Source organism: Elephas maximus, chromosome 12, assembly GCF_024166365.1.
Source record: "Elephas maximus indicus isolate mEleMax1 chromosome 12, mEleMax1 primary haplotype, whole genome shotgun sequence".
NCBI lineage: Eukaryota > Metazoa > Chordata > Mammalia > Proboscidea > Elephantidae > Elephas > Elephas maximus.
In genome coordinates this window covers 43,425,155-43,446,164 of record NC_064830.1, presented here as the reverse complement: position 1 = coordinate 43,446,164, position 21,010 = coordinate 43,425,155, and the positions used below count along the sequence as shown (strand labels likewise).

Genomic DNA, 21,010 nt, shown 5'->3' with positions numbered 1-21,010 from the left:
CATCTCCAGTGATTAAGTGTCTGAAAATAATCGATGCTTACTAAATTATTTGAGTTAACTGAATAATGATTTTAAATTTTATGTAAGAAAATTGGTTTTTTTTTTTTTTTGCTCTAATTTTAACCGGAATCTTAAAGCTCATGCAAATAGTTGTAACCTTCTTGTTTTCATTGATACTATTTTCCCAAGTAATAAATCTTTGCAATGAGAAAATTACAGTATTTCTGAATTTTTGATTTCCCAAATCTTTCCTTTAGCTGTAATAAAGATGTTTACCTGTGTTTTATTGACTATGCAAAGGCATTTTGACTGTGTGGGCCGTAACAAATTATGGGTAACATTGCAAAGAATGGGAGTTCCAGAGCACTTAACTGTGCTCATGAGGAACCTGTACATGGATCAAGAGGCAGTTGTTTGAACAGGACAAGGGGATACTGCGTAGTTTAAAGTGAGGAAAGGTGTGCGTCAGCATTGTATCCTTTTATCATCCTTATTCAATCTGTATGCTGAGCAAAGCCGAGAAGTTGGGCCATATGAGGAAGAACACGGCATCAGAATTGGAGGAAGACTCATTAATAACCTGAAGTACGCAGATGGTACAACCTTCCTTGCTGAAAGTGAAGGGGACTTAAAGCAATTACTGATGAAGCTCAAAGACCTTCAGTATGGGTTAAAAAAAAAATTCCAGTATGGATTACACCCCAACATAAACCAAACAAGGATCTTCACAACTGGACCAATGAGCAACATCATGATAAACAGAGAAAAGATTGAAGTTGTCAAGGATTTCATTTTACTTGACTCCATAATCAACACCCATGGAAGCAGCAGTCAGGAGATCAAAAGTCTTATTGCATTGGGCGGATCTGCTGCAAAAGACCTCTTTAAGACATTAAAAAACAAATACGTCACTTTGAAGACTAAGGTGCGCCTGACCCAAACCATGGTGTTTTCAGTCTCCTCATACGCATGTGAAAGATGGACAGTGAATAAGGAAGAGTGAAGAAGAATTGACACCTTTGAATTGTGGTGTTGGTGAAGAATATTGAATATACCATGGACTGCCAAAAGAACGAACAAATCTGTCTTGGAAGAAGTACAGCCAGAAAGTTCCTTAGAAGCAAAGATGGTGAGAATTTGTCTCACGTACCTTGGACATGTTATTAGGAGGGATGAATGCCTGGAGAAGGACATCATGCTTGGTAAAGTAGAGAGAGGGTTATTGAAAAAGAGGAAGACCCTTGATGAGATGGATTGACACAGTGGCTGCAACAATGGCTCAAGCATAGCAGCAATTGTGAGGACAATGCTGGACTGGACAGTGTTTCCTTCCTTTGTATGTAGGGTTGCTATGAGTCAGAGCTGACTCGATGGCACTTACCAACAACAACATCACTAATAAAAAGCATAGCAATATTATATTCTTGTTACAAATTACTCTGTGTTTTCAAAGTCCAAAATAAATCTATGATATGTCTAAGTTCACTGTCTAATAATAATTGAAAGACTGACCCATAGCACTGGTCCTGTAACTCTAGGTAATGTATGCTTGCCCTTGTCAGAGAAAATATTTCTATGGCTACAAAGATGTTGGAACCCTGGTGGCACAGTGGTTAAGAGCTCAGCTGCTAATCAAAAGTCAGCAGTTTGAATCTACCAGCCACTCCTTGGAAATCCTATGGGGCAGTTCTACTCTGTCCTGTAGGGGCGCTGTGAGTTGGAATCAGTGGCAACGGTTTTTTTTTTTTTTTTTTTTATGGGTACAAATGTGTGTATAAAAATGTTTTCATCTGAAAGGCTTAAAAATACTGTTTTCAAGACAGTTAACTAAATTTCATACATTGTTTAACTGATTACCAAGTAAGTGATAGGGCAATGGATAAGAAATATTTGTGTCTTGCACATAGGAGTTGTAATGGAATTGATGAAGTTGGAGATTGCAGCTGTGATAATCTATTGCTAAGTTATTTTGCTTGTTTTCACATGTTACTTTAGCACTAATGGATTTTTCATGTTTAAGGAATTATTTCACTCCCCTATTAAAAAAGGGAAGGAGGCAAGAGTGGAGGGAGGTAAGAGAATGGCATCTAAGTTAATAATTGCCAGCCTCTTGTTTAGAACGACGGGGCAGGGAGGTAGGCAAAAAGCAGAAACACTCGTCTCCAAGAAAAATATGAGACTATATAAAAAGATAGCAACAGCCTCAGTGTTTTCTAGACAAAGGTATAAATAAATCATGGGTTTTCGTCAGTGGATCAGGAAGCTGTTAAAATGATTAAAGATGAGGGCCTTGTAGCAAAACAATAAAATGTCTAATAAAATGCTAAGTGAGAAAACAGATCGCATATTTTATCTACCCTAGTTAGTTACGTAGAAGTATATATACATCTGGAGGGAAATACAGAAAAATGAGAATTGTGGGAATGTGTATCTTCATTTTTATTATAGTTTTATAAATATTACTCTGCTGTAAAAAAAAAAAAAGGAGAAATGCAAAGAATGTGTTCAACTCAAGATCAAAAACAAAACAAAACCAAAGGGAAAAAAAGCGCCAACTTTTACAGTTATTTGCTAAGTTACAGAATATTTGAGCTAAGAATTCTCTCCCAGCACTTCTCAAGCTTTCGGTCTCAGCACCTCTTTACACTCTAAAGATTATCGAGGACTCCAAAAAAGCTTTTGTTGATGTGGGTTATATCTATAGTTCCACATTAGGAATTAAAACAGAGAAATTAAAAATATGTTTTTTAAGTCATTTAAAAATAACAGTGATAAACCTATTATATGTTAATATATAGAGAATATTTTATGAAAAATAACTATTCCAACACAAAAAGAAATTAATGAGAAGAGTGCCATTGGTTTATTTCTTGCACATCTCTTTAATGTTTAGATCAGTAGAAGATAACTGAATTCTCACATCTCTTCTCTACTCAATCTGTTATGATATTTGTTTTGGCTTACTATGGATATTTCATATCCATAGTAAGAGGCATTTTCCATGTCAGATTCTCCATTCATATGTTCAGTGGCTTTCTGATTTTGTTCTCAGGTTGTCCATTCATTCTTCTTAGATTCCACTGTAGTCTCAGACACATTACTAACTTAAATGCCCGAGATGGAAAACACTTAGAATAGCCTTTCCTTAGCCTATTTGAGCAGGTGTTTCTCTAACCTCATCTTCAGTGCACAGCAATATATATAAAGCCTTTGAATGATAATCTCATAATATTATCACCCTCAGTCAACCCTTCTCATAGATTTCAGCCCCCTTCCCTTTGGCACCTATTCAGTGCTGGTCTGCAGTGTGAGGCCTCACCTTTCTTCATCTTTACCAGGTTTTTATTGTCCTGCTTTGCCTTCTAGTTTACATCCTTTTCTGTTCCCCACTTACCAGTTTCTTCTTTTTTAGAGATTATTCTTAATAAGAATGACTTCCAGTCTACACATACTGGATGCACAGTGCTCCCTCCATGGGTGCCCAGAGAGATACACAGAAGTCAGTCTGTATAGATTGGTGTCTTGCCTGATGGGAACCGGTGGTTAGGAATGTATTATAGTGGAGTGGATGAAAACCCTGGAGTCCTCTCTCCTCCTGACTAATCACTCAGTGACTTTCCTCCTTGGTTTCAATTTGTGTCGAATGTAATAGTGATAAAATCCAAGTTATTTTGTTATCAGTTGGCAAAATCTTTAGGTCAGTGTAACTAATTTTATCTTTTCTACTTTTTTTCCCCTGAAATTCATTAAAGTCTTAAAGTTTTATTGGGAAACACTCATATTTTTTGTAGCCTGTTTTTCACTTTAGGAAAAATGGTGGGGCTGAGAACACAGTTATTGGGAGAGAGATGAAATTCTCAGAGTCCTATTGACTGCACCCCACACTTAGTCCCCAACTCCCATTCTTGCTGTTGAATGGTGGGACTATGAGCGGAAAGGCCTGCTTACTGGGCTGCGTATCTTCTGTGTGTTTGTCCTTTTGTCTCTGCCCTTATTTCGTAATAAAGGTTGCAGATTTCTCACTACGTCTGACTGTACCAAACTGCTTTTTCCTTTCTCTCTGGAGCTGGACAGGTGTTTTTTGGATTGGAGGGAATACTTTCACATTCACTAATTTGAAATATTATTGACAGTCTGGTCTTTCTGCTTTATATAACTTTTTAAAATTTATCTTCCTAGACTATTATCTGAAAACCCTGGTGGCGTAGTGGTTAAGAGCTACGGCTGCTAACCAAAAGGTTGCCAGTTCGAATCCACCAGGTGCTCCTTGGAAATCCTATGGGGCAGTTCTACTGTGTCCTTCTGATAGGGTTGCTATGAGTTGGAATCGACTCGACGGCAATGGTTTAGACTATTATCTAATTCTCTTTGTCCACATGGAACATAGAGAATTATGTTCGTGCTTCATATACAGTCAAAACTTACTATATATTTATCTAAAAGAGAGAAGAATAAGGATAGAACAGAAACTGCCTTTGAGAAAAAGGCAGTCTAGGTAGGGAGCTGGCATAATGGAGTGAGTACTGTGCGGGATGTTTGGATCCTTAGGTTCTAATCTCATCCTCGTCATAACTCTCTTTGTGACTTTGTCAAATTTCTTAACTACTCTGAGCTTCAGTTTCCACCCCTGTAAATGAGAAGGTCATTAAATGACGTCTTAGGGTGTTTGCTCTTCACTTTATTTATTTTTTCTAGAATTACTTATTAAGCATCTATTATGTGCTGGGCACTGTTCTGAATGCTAGAAATATGATAGACAATGAGACAAGTATTGTAATCAGATGTGGGATATCTGTCTCTGTCTCTGGAAAGCAGAAATAGTCATGTGAAGGACACCTGAGTTCTAGTCCTAGTCTTGTGTCTAATTTGGTAGAACCTTTACAAGTCACTTAAGTGCTCTCTAGTCCTCTAGTTTCTAGTCTGTAAAATGAGGAAAATAATATTCGACCTGTTTCCTTTATGCAGTTGTTTCAAGACTCAAATAAAATAATGTTTGTGTAAGTGCATTTGAGTATAGTAGCAGTGCCTAGTATAATGTGTAGTAGTGTCTATAGTAATGTATTTTATTTTGCTATAATATTTCAACATGTAATTTATTAAAGCTTGGTTGGCAGAATCTTAGGTTAACTTAATCTTTGGAGTTCAGGGATGTTTGAAAAATATAAATACGTATGTTTTCTCTTCACAGAAAAAGATAATGCTGAATATGTTTTTAGACACAATGATGGCCGATCCCCCTCCCCAGTGCCTTGTCTGGCTGTCTCTCATGCACAGACTTGCCCATGTTGAGAACGGTAAGTGGAACTTTTATATTTCATTTCCTTACATATAGGAACTGTTTAAACTGAATATTTGTAAAGTCCTCAGCTATTATCACTGAAAAATTATAATTGACATCTGCTAGCACTCCATCATGTTTCTGTGGTTTTAGCTTCCAAAAGAGGAGTATTTATTTCTCAAAAAAATGGGGGTGGTATTTATTATTTAGACAGGATGCCAAGAAGTAGTAGTGTTGGGTTATAAAACTTTGTGGTTCAAACTCTAGGCTCTAGTTCAAACTAAAGCTTTCAGATGGTTGTTTATTAGGTCTAATTGGGGCCTAATTTATCCATGACCTCTTTTTTTTTTTTTAATTATGAAAATCTTAGTTCTAAAGATTGGATATATTCAATATCAACTACTAAAATGATAATTATTTTGGAATAATTTAAAGAAAAATAGCTAAAGTATATTTTAACACTGGGTTTCACATATCTTCATTTTTTTCCATTTATTATTTTACCTTGTATCTACTTTTGGTATTCTTCGCAGTGATTTGGCTTAAATCTTTGTTTTGCTTTGAATTGAAATGGTAATTATATCTTAAAACCCAGTTGCTATTGAGTTGATTCAACTCATGGTGCAGAGCCCTTGGCTGCTAACCAAAAGATTGGAGATTAGAGTCTACCCAGAGGTGCCTCGGAAGAGACTCCTGGTACTCTACTTCCAAAAAAATCAACCATTGAAAACCCCATGGAGCACAGTTCTACTCCGACACACCTGGAGCTGCTACCTGTCTCTTAGTAACTTCTTAATTTTCTCTTGTATTGCTACCAGTTTACCTCCTTTTTTTTTAGGTCGTTTGAGTTTATTAAAGAGGAGGCCTTAGTTTTTTTATACAACCCCCCTTCTCTCAAGGCTCTTGCCTACCTCTCCTCACTCCACAAAAGAGAGCGGGGAAGACTAGCTGAGAAGCCATTAAAAAGCAATCTTCTCTTTTCCTCCCTGTAAGAATGAAGTCTGTACTTTGTATTCTTTTTATTTTCTCCCATTTGTCTGTACTTTTTTTCTAACTTTTCAGTCTTTTGCCTAACTATGACTTTAATTCATAAGTACCTCAGATTCAGGATTACATACTTAAAGGACTGTAATCTTTTGTATGGATTAAAACAGTTAAAATTTTTAACAGGATTGCGGGGTAGAGACTTAAATTATGAAATTATTACAGTATTATTGGTAGATTTTGGGGCAGTGCTTTTATAGCCTGAAGTGTTTTAGTAGTTTCATATCCAATTCATTGTCATAAAATCATTTTGTATCTAGGAAACCAAGTGGAAAGAATTTCATTTGTCATTTTTACCCATATAAACTTTTTTTGTGACTTTGTATATAGTGTATTATTTATTGATTACATTCTTAAGTGGTCAGTCGTATTATTTTTTCTCAGAGACAGAAATGTTATGAAATTATGGAAATTCTAGAAATAAAACACATTACCCATCACTCTAAAGTTTGTCTATATGTCTTATTTTTATGATGGGAAACAAATTTTAAAATTATGGTAGTCCTAGATTTTTTTTAGGTTTGGGCCCTTTGCTTCTTCCTATGAAATTGAAGTTATTGTTCATAAAGACAAATGCTTACTTGCTTCAGCAACAGTTGCACTTTTTATATTGATTTACTAATCCAAGTGTATAGTACTTATATGAACATAACTACCACGTGGTGCACTCCACCAAAATGAATGCTTTTGCCAGAGTTTGGTTAGCCTTTTTCTGATTTATAATCTGACCCAGCGTGCTTGTTGATCTTTCCCTCGTTCTGGTTCTCTGCTTTTCCACCTTGTCACCCATTCCACTGACTTGTGTGCATACCCGGCTCTTGATTGGTTTAGAGGAGAGTTGAGGAAAATCACATAAACGTACATGTTTACCCAAAATTATCAGAATATAGTTGATAATTTAACATTAATATACATATATCATTTAATATTAACCCCAAATTATTATTCAGAATTGTGAATATTGGCTGCTCTGGTGTTGGTTGCATTGATGTTAACTCCGGATTGATTTGTCGTGATGTTCCCTGGAGTAGCTATACCAAACTGTGTGGTTATAATTAAAGTACACACTCTGATTAGCGCTTTTGTCATTCCTTAGAAATATCCTGATGACAAAAAGCTTCAATTTCTTAGAGGCGGTATGTCCTTTGGATTTCTCATTGCCGATTTTATTTTTCTTCTAGTCTTTGATGATCTTGTTACATAGTTTTCCTCACCTAGTGCTTTTTTGTTTTGTTTTTTAGTTTTGATTCCCTAGTTAATATACATTTTTGGAGCAAGATTAAACATCCTTATAATTGAGATGAGATTGGGTAAGATTGGCTTTGTATATATAGTGCTATAAAGAATCGTTCAAAAGATTTGAGTACTATATTCCTATTTCCTACTGACTTCTGTTTCTTGTGTTCAGAGTGGATTGCCAGAGGGAACAATTCTGTTACCAACATTAAAAATTAATCTATAATATACAGTTGTGCATTGCCCATGATAGTGCTGTCCACTTCCCACTTACTGAACTACAATCTCTAAATAGCCTCTAATGTGAGAGGACCCCAGAAATCTCTGTGAATCCTTCCTGCCAGCCTAGCAGTTTTCCATAAGCCTTGTTAGGTGGAAAAAAGAGTACAGGTCGCTGAGTTCCGTTTCTCCAAATCACGGCCCCTTCATTGGTCTAGGGTACTTTAATGTTCATGGTATTACTTAAAGCTTTGACTTAAAACTAATACTTAAATATATTTGGCCTAATTTTTTTTTACCAGTTACCATTTGAGTCCAGATACGTGGTAAATTCGCCATTTTAAGGCCTTCAGTGTAGTATACTGTGTAAAATACTATTTTTGCAGGTAACAGAAACACATCACATAGTCCTAGCTCTCAAGAATTTTATAAGTTAGTGAAGGAAGCAAATATGTACACATTTAACAATAAACCATCCCTAAAAACAACAATAGGTTTGGAAAAACAATTTTGGAGTGAAGGTGTCTCTCTCCTCCTTCTGTGCTTATCTAAGCTTTAAAAAACATGAGTTTCATTAAGAAGGAAGTTGGTTGTTCTCTAAGGTGGATTGGAATGTATTCTAAATTGACTGTGGCTGCTAACCAAAAGATCAGAAGTTCAAATCCACCAGGTACTCCTTGGAAACTCTATGGGGCAGTTCTACTCTGTCCTGTAGGGTTGCTAGGAGTTGGAATCTACTCAGCGACAACGGGTACGGTACAGGTATTCTAAATTGAAAGGCTTTGTTTTTTATATGAAGTCATTTTTGTTGTTGTTCTAGTTGGCTGGTTGCATTAACTAGCTAGGGGGCAATTTAGATTCTTTGGTTCTCATGTCGTCTTCACCCTTGCCTTTATATTAGATTTGGTTTTTCTCTGTATTGACTTTATTCTCTGAAAATTCTTTCCTTGTTCCTCTCATCTCATCCCTTCTCCCCTGCCCTTCTTGCTCGCCCTCTTCCTCTCCCTCCTACAAGTCTTCCATCCTGTGGAGTGTTCCTACTGCCGGTGTGAGAGTATGATGGGCTTCCGGTACCGATGCCAGCAGTGCCACAACTACCAGCTCTGCCAAAACTGCTTTTGGCGCGGCCACGCCAGTGGCCCTCACAGCAACCAACACCAGATGAAGGAGCATTCCTCTTGGGTAACTCTGTTTTGTGTCTCAGTCTGTGTTCCCTGACTGTCCGTCTGTTTCATCAGGAACAGAACTTGGGCCAGTTTCCTGATAGATGCCTACCAAATAAGGATGTGGTGCAGTAAAATCTTAATACTAACACTTACACTGGGAGTTGCAAAAATATCATGCTGCGGCATCACTTGAGTTTAAAAGTAGAACTTAAAAATTCCAGGAGGTGGAGATATTGATTATGTTTGGAGTGGTCCCTTTATTCAGTAAAATTAAACGTTACAATGCTCCTGGTCCAGAGTGAAAAGTAAGTTTTTATTCACTTTAAAATTGTGAGAAGTATCTCCCCAAATACTTATTCTTCTGATGTTTCAAAATTCTTTTTTCAAGCAAATTTTCTTCATGTTTATAGAGTTTAAATGTTGAAAAAACACTGCATAAAGTAAAGGAGTTAAATCTTTGCCTCTTTAAGGTTGAGGGAAATATTGTATTTTACAACCATTGCCATATTGGGATGTATCCAGACCTTCAAAAGTAGTCATTAATTAACAATATTTGGGTGGGTTTGATGTCTGATTTTTCTGTGGCATACTTAGCACCATCATTTTTCTTCCCTTCAGTTTATTTCCAGAGGTGTAAGAATGCCATATTTTTCTTTCCCTAAAAGTTGTGATAGCCTTTGTTTTAAAACCTTTCTCTCTAGTTTGGATTTGTTTGTTGGCTGGTTTGCTAAACAATAGAAGAATATATAGGGTCATATGTATAATTTGTGATCTGGGTTCTTAAGCCTGGTCATTTTACTGGATTTCAACTATTAGAAAGCTTCCATAACCAGGTTTTTTTTTTTTCTTCTTCTTCTTTCTTTCTTAAAACTCAACCAAGAAAAAAACAAATAAGCTCAAATCAGAAATTAGTTAAAAAAAAAAAAAAAAAACTTAAGCGTACAGCTAACTTCATATATCTCTGACAGTGCGTTAGATTTTTTTTTTATTTAAGTAGGTTTTCAGTTAACCATGAAAGTGTGTTAAACTGAACATCCTATCCTGAGTCTTTTGTTGTAAATTCCAGTAGGTTTTGTTTGAGGAGTCATTATTTTAAATCTTCAAAAAAAAAAGAAAAGAAGCCCCATAGTTTCTTCTCGTTTTTGTTAAATGAAGATAACTTTTAGTAGATTTTTAATTTGTTGCTTTTCCCTTTCTTAAAGTACGCGTACTCTGTTTTGATTTATTATTTATTCCTTGGTTTCTTGTTTAGAGTCTAGCTCTTTGGACTTGAGGTAGTTTTTTGCTCTGTTACCTTTCATAGTGATCGGATTAGCTGGTGTAATTTTTTTCCTGAAAATTCTCATTCTAAATGCTGAGAATAGACAAATGAGGACCTTCTTGTTCACCTTAATTTGGTGAACAAGCTCTGTTAGCTAATCTATAACACTTTTTAAATTGGTGTTTTAATATTTATTTAAAGATAACTGACTGATGTTTAAATACTGCTTTACGATTGACAAAGGAGATTTTCACATACACTTCTGACATTTTTCACTGAACTGTAACATACATACAGAAAAGTATACAAATCACAAGGCCGTTCTTATATTCTTCTTTGAACTGAACAACACGTGTGTGAAGTAGGTCTGACCTGTTATTTTTATTTCTGCTTTGTTATTGTCTTTCAATAAGTCCTTTACTTTTGGACAAGTGACTTAAAAATTCAAGAAAAATTGAGCATTATCAGCATACATAATTTTAAAGCTAGTATCATAAATGTGTCGGTTCTGAAGTGTGACAGGTGTGTACCTTGTGTGTTGGACATGCATACTCATCAGGTCTTTTCACGGTACATATGTGTGTTGGTAACTTTTCTCAAAATCAGAGCTTTGTATGTGCAATGCCCTTGCTCTTTGAGGAAGGTGTGGGTGAACTTTTGAGGCCGACGTGGGTAAAGAGGTTACTACTTAACAAAAGGATGTGTAATCAGTTTAATAATAATTTCTGTAAAGACTGCCCATTGTGTTTATACTAATATTTTGAATGAATATTTCTATGTATTCACAACAGATGAATTTACTATGTGTTTAACCAGTTTGTATTTGGATTTTCATTGTATATTTGTGTAGTGTTTCATGCCTAGAAGTGTATTTTTATTTTCCCAGAAGCTTCTGTTTAATGATTTGTCTAAGTAACTGTATGCAGTATAATTCATTATTCTTTTAGTCCCAGGTCCATTCAGTTTGCCTGTGTTACAAAACAGAAATGCCACATGGTACTGTATCTGTGATTCACCTCGTCCATACATTTATTCATGTATTCAGAAGGGTTTTTTGAGCACCTGCTATGTGCCAGTCAGTACTCTAGGTACTCATGATACATCTGTGAACAAACCAAAGACTCTTGCACTATGGAGCTTAATTTTTGAGGGGTGTGGAAGAGGCCACTAGTGCTTACTAGTATCAGTGCTTTCTTATTCTTGCTGGACACACATCTAGACTACATTTCTCAACCCTTCTTGTATCTAAGTGGGGCCATGTGGTTAGTTTAACCAGCAGTATGGGGACAGAGTGATCTGTGTCTTCCTAGAACAAGACAGTTAATAGAAGGACACCTTCTCTACCCTCTCTACCTCCACTAGAACCCAGAGAAGGGTGAAACCATAAAATGAAAGGAACCTGGATCATTGAATGAGAGGTGGAGAAGAATATCCCAGCAGCCTGCTCAACTGCGATGGCAGCAAGATAAAAAGCTTTGGCTGAGCCACTGAGGTTTTAGGGTTTTTGGTACAGCAGTTAGTACTGGACGTGGAATTCTGGTATAATAAAATCTTAAAATTTGTGACATTGTCTTAGCAGTTAGGTGGCATACTGATGAGGAGACTGTTATTGGAAGTGGGAAAGACAGACACCCATGTTGCAGTAGTAACCCATTTGGAAAATGTGTCATCGGTGATAACTTGGAAGGCACACTCATGCCAACTTAGGTCAGATGTTGAAGAAGATCAGAGTGTTTATTAGTGTGTGTTGACTATTATCAGTAAGAAATAGATGAGCTTAAGACAGAATTGTCTAGTTTATTTAAAAAAAAAAACAAGGAAAGTTCCAATATTTGGGGCCAGTGAAAGGAAAAATAGGCTGCTTCTAAACTCCAGAGAATAAGAGACTAAGAGTTGAAAACAACTTTGAGCAACAAGGGCCTTAGTAAACTTTCTCAGCTGAAAACTGTGACTCAGTCCTGTGGCAGAGATCACATTAAGGGTATGGCCTGTCCACATACTGGTTCTTGTTCATGGCAGCTCATCAGAATCACCTTGGTCCCACCTGCAGAGCTTCTGATTTAATTGGTCTGCGGTACAGAGGGATTTTGAAAAAGTTTCCAAGTGACTCGCTTGTTCAGCTAAAGTTGAGATCCACTGACCTCTTGTTGCCTGCGGCCTCCAGGTGGCTGCCATTAGTTTAAAGAGAATGGCAAGGAAGCAAAGAAATAAATCAGGCTTGAGAATTATGTCTAGGAAAGAATTTTGTTTGTGTGGTTACTGGCACATGGAACTGACTGAAAAATCGATCAAAGGCCTACTAAGTTTTTGAGGGAATCGTATTGCCAAAGCCTGTGCATAGACCAGGAGGCAGTTGTTTGAATAGAACAGGGGGATACTGCATGATTTAAAATAAGGAAAGGTGTGCATCAAGGTTGTATCCTTTCACCATACTTATCCAATTTGTATGCTGAGCAAATAATCCGAGTAGGCCATCGTAAGTACAGAATTCAAGAGAGAAGTCTGAGATAGAAATATAAATTTGGGAGTTATCGGCATATAATTGATATTTAAAGCCATGAGATATCACTTAGTGAGTTAGTGAAAATAAAGAAAAGAGGATTAGGAACTAACCCCTGGCGTTCTCCAGTATGAAGAAATCTGGAAGAAGAGGGAGAGCCTGCATCCAGTGAAGTAGGATGAAAACTAGGAGAGAGTGGTGCTCTGGAAACCAAGTGAAGAAAGTGTTTTGAGGAGGAGGGAGTGATCAACAGTTATCACATGCTGCTGATAGTCAAGTAAGAGGACTGACATTGTGGAGATCATCTTAACAAGAACAGTTTCTGTGGAGTGGTGGGGATGAAAATTAAAGTGGGTTCAAGAGAGAAAGAGAAGAGATGTTGAGATAGCAAGTACAGACAGCTCTTTCAATAAGTATCTATTTCTAACATTGTTTTTAATAGTAGTTCTTATTGGGATTTTAGGGGGACCCAATCAATCCCAATTCTTTTTTCCCTACCAAAGATTGCAACCAGGAGTTAGGCAGATGGCAGTCTGTTTGAAAAAGTTGTTTTAATTGCGTGGAAACAATGTACTTGCTAGTAGCCCCTAAATTGAATATACTCACACCTACTACTGGCCTTTCCTCAGGGAGTAGAGTCTGAAGGTTTAAGGCTCTGGAGAACAGAGCAGACTGTGAGCGATTTTCAGATTCCAAGAAGATGGGAGAGGACGGGGCTGAATTAGGCATACCCAGTTCCTTCTCCAAAACCAACCAATCTGATTAGGAGAGGAGTGAGTGAGAGGACAGAGGGAGACCTGGTAGAGTCTTACAAAGACAGTCCCTCCACATGGAAATAAGAGAGTGGGCAATGTAACTCAGTAACAATTTTTATGCTGAAATGTGTACGGTTATATTGGGCTTCTTCTCTGAGATACTTGGCTTATTGTTTGAGTACCCTTGCTGTCAGCAAGACTATGGTATACACAGTGTTTCAGTTAGTGTTGCTGCGTAACAAATCACCCCGAAACTTAGTAACTTAAGATGACGATAATTTTATTACACCCACAGATTTCATGTCAGGAATTTGGACAGCCAGTAAGGGCTGGCTTCTCTCTGCTACTGTATGTCTAGGGCCTTAGCTGGGACGATGGAGATGCTGGAGGGTGACTCGAATGGCTAGAGGCTGGTGCCGTCTGAGGCTTCTTTACTCACGTGTCTAGTGACTGCCCTCAGATGATTTGACTTACATTTGGACTCTTCCTGTGGCTTGTACTTTTCACAGCTTGGCAGCTGGATTTTAAGAGACACAATCCTGAGAAGAAGCATCTAGGGAGCAAGTGTTCCAGGAGGGCAAGGGGAAAGCTGTCAGAACTTTCCTGACCTGGCTGTGGAAGCTATACAGCATCCGTTCCGCCATATCCTATTGGTTACAAGTGAGTTGTAAGGCCAGCCCAGATTCGAGGGAAAGAGAATTAGACTCCACCTTATGGTGCTGTGGGGTAGCGGTGCTGGTAGGGTCACATTGCAAAGGAGCATGTATGATGGGAGATATTGCTGCAGTTATGTTTGGAAAATATAATCTGCTACACATAGGATAAAGCTTGGAAACCTGAACAAGGCTTCTCATAGAAATGGTTATTATAGCCATAGAGATTATCAGGTTTTTCTACTATTTATACTTTCTAAAAGAGCAGTTTATTAAAACCGCTAAGCATAGTATTTACTAGGAATTTTATAACCATATTTAAATGATTCAGATTTGGAGGAAGATTTTTCAAAATATTTTGTATATAAATGGTTTTGATCACCATTAAAATGATTTTTTTCACTAAAATTTTAAAAATATTTTTATTTTGTTGTTGCTGAGAATATACACAGCAAAACATTCACCAATTCAACAGTTTCTGCATGTACAATTCAGTGACTTTGATTACATTCTTAGAGTTGTGCAACCATTCTCACCCTCCTTTTCTGAGTTGTTCCTCCCCCATTAACATGAGCTCACTGCCCGCTAAGTGTCCTATCTAATCTTTTGAGTTGCTGTTGTCAGTTTGATCCCATATAGATCATTCTTAAAAGAGCATGATGCACAAGGCAGACATTTTTTACTAGTTAAGCTAAACTATTGTTTGGTTTTAAGAAGACTTCAGGATTTGATTTAAGGTCCTAGGGCAGTAGTTTCAGGGGCTCATCCAGCCTCCGTGGCTCCAGAAAGTCTGGAGTCCATGAGAATTTGAAATTCTGTTCTTTGTTTTCCTTCTTTTGATGAGGATCCTTGTATAGAATCTTTGATCAGAATGTCCAGTAGTAGTAGCCAGGCACCATCCAGATCTTCTGGTCTCATGGTAAAGCTGTTAAAATGATTTTTAACCTTAACCTTCACTTACCTTGGTCTGGGCACATGTGCTTCTCTGATTCACTTTAAGCCTTTCTTGATACATGAAAGGGCTTGTGAAAAATTCATGGAACTTTTCCACAAATCCGTGGCGCTTTTAGAACCCCGCCACCCACTCAAGCCTACTTCCATTCCTTACTCTCCCCATGGTGTCTTACGTTCAGACTTCTGCTTACCTTGATCTTCACTTTGTTGTTGGGTCCCATCGAGTCGATTCTAACTCATAGTGATCCTATAGGACAGGGTAGAACTGCCCCATAGGGTTTGCTAGGCTGTAATTTTTATGGGAGCTGGTCACCAGGTCTTTTCTTCCGTGGAGGGCTAGTGGGTTTAAACCACTGACCTTTTGATTAGCAGCTGAGGACATAACCATTGTGCAACCAGGGCTCCTTGATCTTTACCTTACCAAGTAATAAATCTGACTGATTCCTACTTGGCTAACCCATGACAAGGATGTGTGTGTGTTTGTGTGTGTGTTTATGCAAAATGCAGTTGTATCACAGATACAGTTAGTAGAGTGCCTAAGTGGAGGTAGTTTACAGAACTGGTTAGTGTTACCAAAATTTCACCTTTATTCCCAGCAGATGGCAGACTTCACCACCAAACACAGTCACTTAGCCGATTCTTCACAATCTACTATGAAAAACTATTTTGAATCTCTGCTAATACTGCCTTTTTTTTTTTTTTGTAAATAAAAGTTGGCGGGCAGTTCTTAGATGTCCAGTGTAGTTGTTTGGGAATTAATGCTAGCAAAAGGAAACCATTTAGTTCAAGGAGTCAGAGTGAATTCTGTTGTTATAGACCTGAAGCAATTATGACTTATCTTTGTCAGAAGCAGTATTATTTTTCATGTAACTAAAGTTCCTCTTCTCACCTCTTTTGAATTCTAAAAGATAATTTAACATGCATTCAGTGAGAAAAAGGTATGCTTCCTGGCCATGATCCTGCCCTCTTCTACAAACGTCTGATTTACATACAACTAGTAGATACCCTGGTGGTGTAGTGGTTAAGTGCTACGGCTGCTAACCAAAAGGTCGGCAGTTTGAATCCGCCAGGCACTCCTTGGAAACTCTATGGGGCAGTTCTACTCTGTCCTATAGGGTCGCCATGAGTCGGAATCGACTCGACGGCAGTGGGTTTGGTTTTGATAGTAGATATGAACGGACCTCAGTAAAGCCTATCAGGAAAAAACTGACTTGGTGTTTGGCCACTAGGCTCCCACAGTGAGCCACACTTCTCCTGCTGAGTGGGTGCCACAGCGGGTTCTTGGGCTGCTGTTGGTGGTGCGTGGGCCCCTGTGACTTGGCACACCCAACCACTGCCCCCAACAGCCAGCAGAGAGCCCACATGGACCTGCCTCCCTTGGAGCTTAGAAATGGCAGGCCCCACATTTGTGTACCCCAAGCACCGCCACTCCGCTCCACATGGTGGCTCTGCAGGTGGTGGCAGCTGGTAGCCAGGTCAGGGGCACTGCCTCTATGCATTCTTCTAGTACACCTCGTCAATATTCTGTACTGCGCACAGGGCTGGGTCTCCACGGCGCCCACTTACCCAGCTCCACCCCTACCCCATCCTGCCCGGCCCTCTGTGCTATGCAGCCCTGGACCAATCCAGCACCTCTCTGGATTTCTGTTTCTCCCACCTTACACATGTGAGATTTCACTCTTGCAGTGGTTCTTGGCCTTTTGGTGGCTGGAGGTGGGAGTGGAGGGGAGGAGGGCGGGGGGGGGCAGTCTTAGATTCCTGACCTCTGTATGTCCATATGATTTCTGGGATCTGTGGAGAACTGTGGACTTAGGCTTCATTAAGCATCCTCTTCCCAACCCATAGGCCTGCGCTCACTCTTAGCACATCCTGAGTGGCAGTTTCTCCCTTGTACCCCAAGGCAGGGGCATCATAGTTGGTGGTGGGGTCGACAGGTCTGGTGAGGAGGTGATGGGGGGATGATCCGTCTGCCTCTTCTGAGGAGGGTTCAAACCCAACAGAAATGTGGCCCAGTATAGATTTTTTAGTTTGGAGTATCTTTTCAACTGTGGAGAAGGTACATACAAACAGGTGCCACTTTGTGACACACGTCGAAACATTATTAATATTACTGTGTTATTTTCTTAAAGATATTTTAGTGGATATGGAAGTGTTCCCTTAACGTTTTTTTATGAATAGAAAGTTACGCTATATACTATGTGCCAAAACAAACATTTGACTGACATTAGATACGAACTGGACCTAACGATTCTGGCTTACATACAAATTTGGCTTAACGACAGACTTAGGAGTAGAACTCAGTCATAATCTGGAGACCACCTGTAGCCACACGTCATAATTATACAACTACTTTGAACGTAGTACAAAATTAGGAAAGAGGATTATATTTTAAAAAGAGTAAGACAGAATCCCCACTTATAAGTAAGTTATAGTAGGAGATAAGACATATACACATGAAGAAACTAACAACAAAACCTACAAAATTGGGTCTTTTAGCCCAGTGCCCCACTCTCTTCAAAGAAACCTCTGAGACTGTGTCCATCATGGCTCTTGCCTCTGTTTTTATCAGTCAGCGTCACAAGTGGAAGCTGTCTGGCCTCTCCGTCTTCATGGCATCATCATTCCCATCATGGTCTTGCCCCAACCCAGCCTACTAATAGTCCCCCGCATTCTACATGGCTTTAGATATGCTGCCCCTTAATCAGCGAGCTGCCCGATTCTCTAAGCATTTCTTCCACCTCTTGCCTTATTTGAAATTTGGCTAGCTGCGATGAGCTCCCACTTCCCCTACAGCTTTTTCAGGTAGTACCTGTTTATTCTGTCACATCCTCATGTGCATTTAGGGGTTGTGAGGTGATACTATTGTTAGCATGACCATGTAATTTATCATCTAAATGATAGTGAGAGTGAAAGGAGATTCACTGTGCAGGGACACCATGCTTAAGCTGGGATTGTCCTGGGTTGACCAGGATTTATGGTCACTGTTTTGTTTTCTTTGGCTGTAGAACAAATTATTACAACTTATTCGCTTGAACAGCACAGATTTATCTCAGTTTCTGTAGGTGATAAGCCCAGGCAATGCCTGGCTGGTTTTCTGTTCCAGGTTTCATCAGACTGAAATCAGCGTGTCATCTGGGCTTCAGAAACCTCTTGCCAGCTGTGATGGTTAAAATTGTGTGTCAGCTTGGCTGGGCCATGATTCTCAGTGTTTGTATGTGATCACTCCCATGACTGAATCTGCTGTGAGTAGCCAGTCAGCTGAAAGGGAGTTTCCTTGGGGGTTTGGCTTGCATCTGAATATAAGCCGATGTTTTGGCTTTTTTGCTCACTCTGGATCCTGCGGCCACTTTCTGTTCGTCTGACCTCTGGCTCTTGGGATTTGAGCTATCAGCTTATCTGCAGACCTTGGGATTTGTCAGTCTTCATAGCCTGAGAGCGGGAGCCTTCCAACCTGCCAATCTTGGGTTCGGCAGCCCCTGCAGCTATGTGAATTGAGAGAAGCCTCTATCCTGCTCCGTGGACTTGGGATGCTTCAGCCTCTACAATTGTGTGAGCCTTTTTCTTGATAGAAATCTCAGTCTCTCTCTATTTTATTTAATAGTGCTTTAATTGAAAGTTTACAATTCAAGTCAGTTTCTCATAAAAAACTTACACGCACATTGCTTTGTGACCCTAGTTGGTTTCCCTGCAACGTGACAGCACACTCCTTCTCTCCAACCTGTATTTCCTGTGTCCATTCAACCAGCTTCTGTCCCTCTCTACCTTCTGACCTCACGTCCGGACAGGAGCTGCCCGCGTAGTCTCATGTGTCTACTTGAGCTAAAAAGCACATTCCTCACCAGTATCATTTTATATCTTATATCCAGTCTAAGTTTGTCTGAAGAGTTGGCTTTGGGAATGGTTTTAGTTCTGGACTAACAGAAGGTCCAGGGACCATGACCTCTGGGGTCCCTCCAGTCTCAGTCAGACCATTAACTCTGGTCTTTTTACTAGAATTTGAGGTCTGCGTCCCAATTTTCTCCTGCCCATCAGGGATTCTCAGTTGTGTTCCCTGTCAGGGCAGTCATCGATGGTAGCTGGGCACCATCTAGTTCTTCCGGACTCAGGCTGATAGAGTCTCTGGCTTATGTGTCCCTTTCTGTCTCTTGGGCTCATATTTTCCTTGCGTCTTTGGTGTTTTTCATTCTCCTTTGCTCCAGGTGGGTTGAGACTAGTTGATGCATCTTAGATGGCTGCTTGCGAGCTTTTAAGACCCCAGGCACCACTCATCAGAGTGGGATGCAGAACATTTTCTTAATAAACTCTGTTATGCCAATTGACCTAGATGTCCCCTGACACCATGGTCCTCAGACTCCGGTTCCTGCTACTCTGTCCCTCGAAGAGTTTGATTGTATTCAGGAAACTTCTTAGCTTTTGGTTTAGTCCAGTTGTGCTAACTTCCCCTGTAGTCCCTTCACCTAAAATAATTCATGTCTACTATCTAATTAGTGAATACCCCTCTCCCTCCCTCCCCGCCCTCATAACCATCAAAGAATGTTTTCTTCTGTCTTTAAACCTTTTCTTGAGTTATTATAATAGTGATCTCCTACAACATTTGTCCTTTTGTGACTGACTAATTTCACTCAACATAATGCCTTCCGCATTCCTCCACGTTATGAGATGTTTCATGAATTCATTGTTCTTCTTTATTATTGTGTAGTATTCCATTGTGTGAATATACAATAATTTGTTTATCCATTCATCCATTGATGGGCACCTTGGTTGTTTCCATCTTTTTGCTACTGTGAACAGTGCTGCAGTGAACATGGTGTGCACGTATGTATTTGTCTAAGGGCTCTTATTTCTCTAGAATATATTCCAAGGAGTGGTAGCTCTATTTCTGTCTTTTTTAAAAAAGCACCAAATCAATTTCCAAAGTGGTTGTACCATTTTTCATTTCCACCAGCAGTGTATCAAGTGTTCCAGTCTCTCCACAACCTTTCCAGCTTTTATTATTTTGTGTTTTTTGGATTAATGCCAACCTTGTTGGGGTGAGATGATATCTCATTGTAGTTTTGATTTACATTTCTCTGATGGCTAATGATCGTGAACATTTCCTCATGTACCTGTTAGCCACCTGAATGTCGTCTTTGGTGAACTGCCTGTTCATATCCTTTGCCCATTTTTTATTTGGGTTATTTGTCTTTTTGTCATTGAGGTTTTGCAGCATTTTATAGATTTTACAGATTAGACACTAATTGGAATTTTCGTAACCAAAAGTTTTTCCCAGTCTGTAGGTTGTCTTTTTACTCTTTTCATTAAGTATTTGGATGAGCATAAGTTGTTTGATTTTTAGGAGCTCCCAGTTATATCTAGTTTCTCTTCTGGTGTTTGTGCATTATTAATTATGTTTTTGTATTCTGTTTCTGCAGTGTATTAAGGCTCCTAGCATTGTCCCTATTTTTTCTTTCATGATCTTTATCATTTTAGGTTTTATATTTAGGTCTTTGATCCATTTTGAGTTAGTTTTTGTGCATGGTGAGAGGTATGGGTCTTGTTTCATTTTTTGCAGATGTGTATCCAGTTATGCCAGCACTACTTGTTAAAGAGACCATCTTTTGCCCATTTAACAGACTTTGGACCTTTGTCATATGTTAGCTGCTCTTAGGTGGATGAATTTTTGTCTGGATCCTGGATTCTGTCCCCTTGGTCTGTGTATCTGTTCTTGTACCAGTACCGGGCTGTTTTGACTACAGTAGTGGTATAATAGGTTCTAAAATCAGGTAGTGTGAGGCCTCCCACTTTATTTTTCTTCTTTAGTAATGCTTTATCTGGGGCCTCTTCCTTTTCCATATGAAGTTGGTAATTTGTTTCTCCATTTCATTTAAAAAAATGCCATTGGAATTTGGATCCGGGTTGCATTTTATGTGTACGTTGCTTTGGGTAGAATAAAAAAAAAAAAAAC

The 21,010-nt window shown here is 38.9% G+C and overlaps 1 protein-coding gene across 15 annotated transcripts in view; it reads left to right on the top strand.

Annotated features, from left to right (window-relative positions):
- The window catches only part of DTNB (dystrobrevin beta), a 422,608-nt gene that overhangs the window by 152,807 nt on the left and 248,791 nt on the right, over positions 1-21,010 (top strand). For all 15 annotated transcript variants that reach the window (XR_007519619.1, XM_049903708.1, XM_049903702.1 and 12 more), the window contains 2 exons: positions 5,189-5,294; positions 8,793-8,959. Coding sequence is in view for 14 of the 15 variants with exons in the window: in XM_049903708.1 (XP_049759665.1) it covers positions 5,189-5,294; positions 8,793-8,959 (273 nt within the window). In the remaining variant the exon portion in view is untranslated. The remainder of the gene's footprint in view (positions 1-5,188; positions 5,295-8,792; positions 8,960-21,010) is intronic.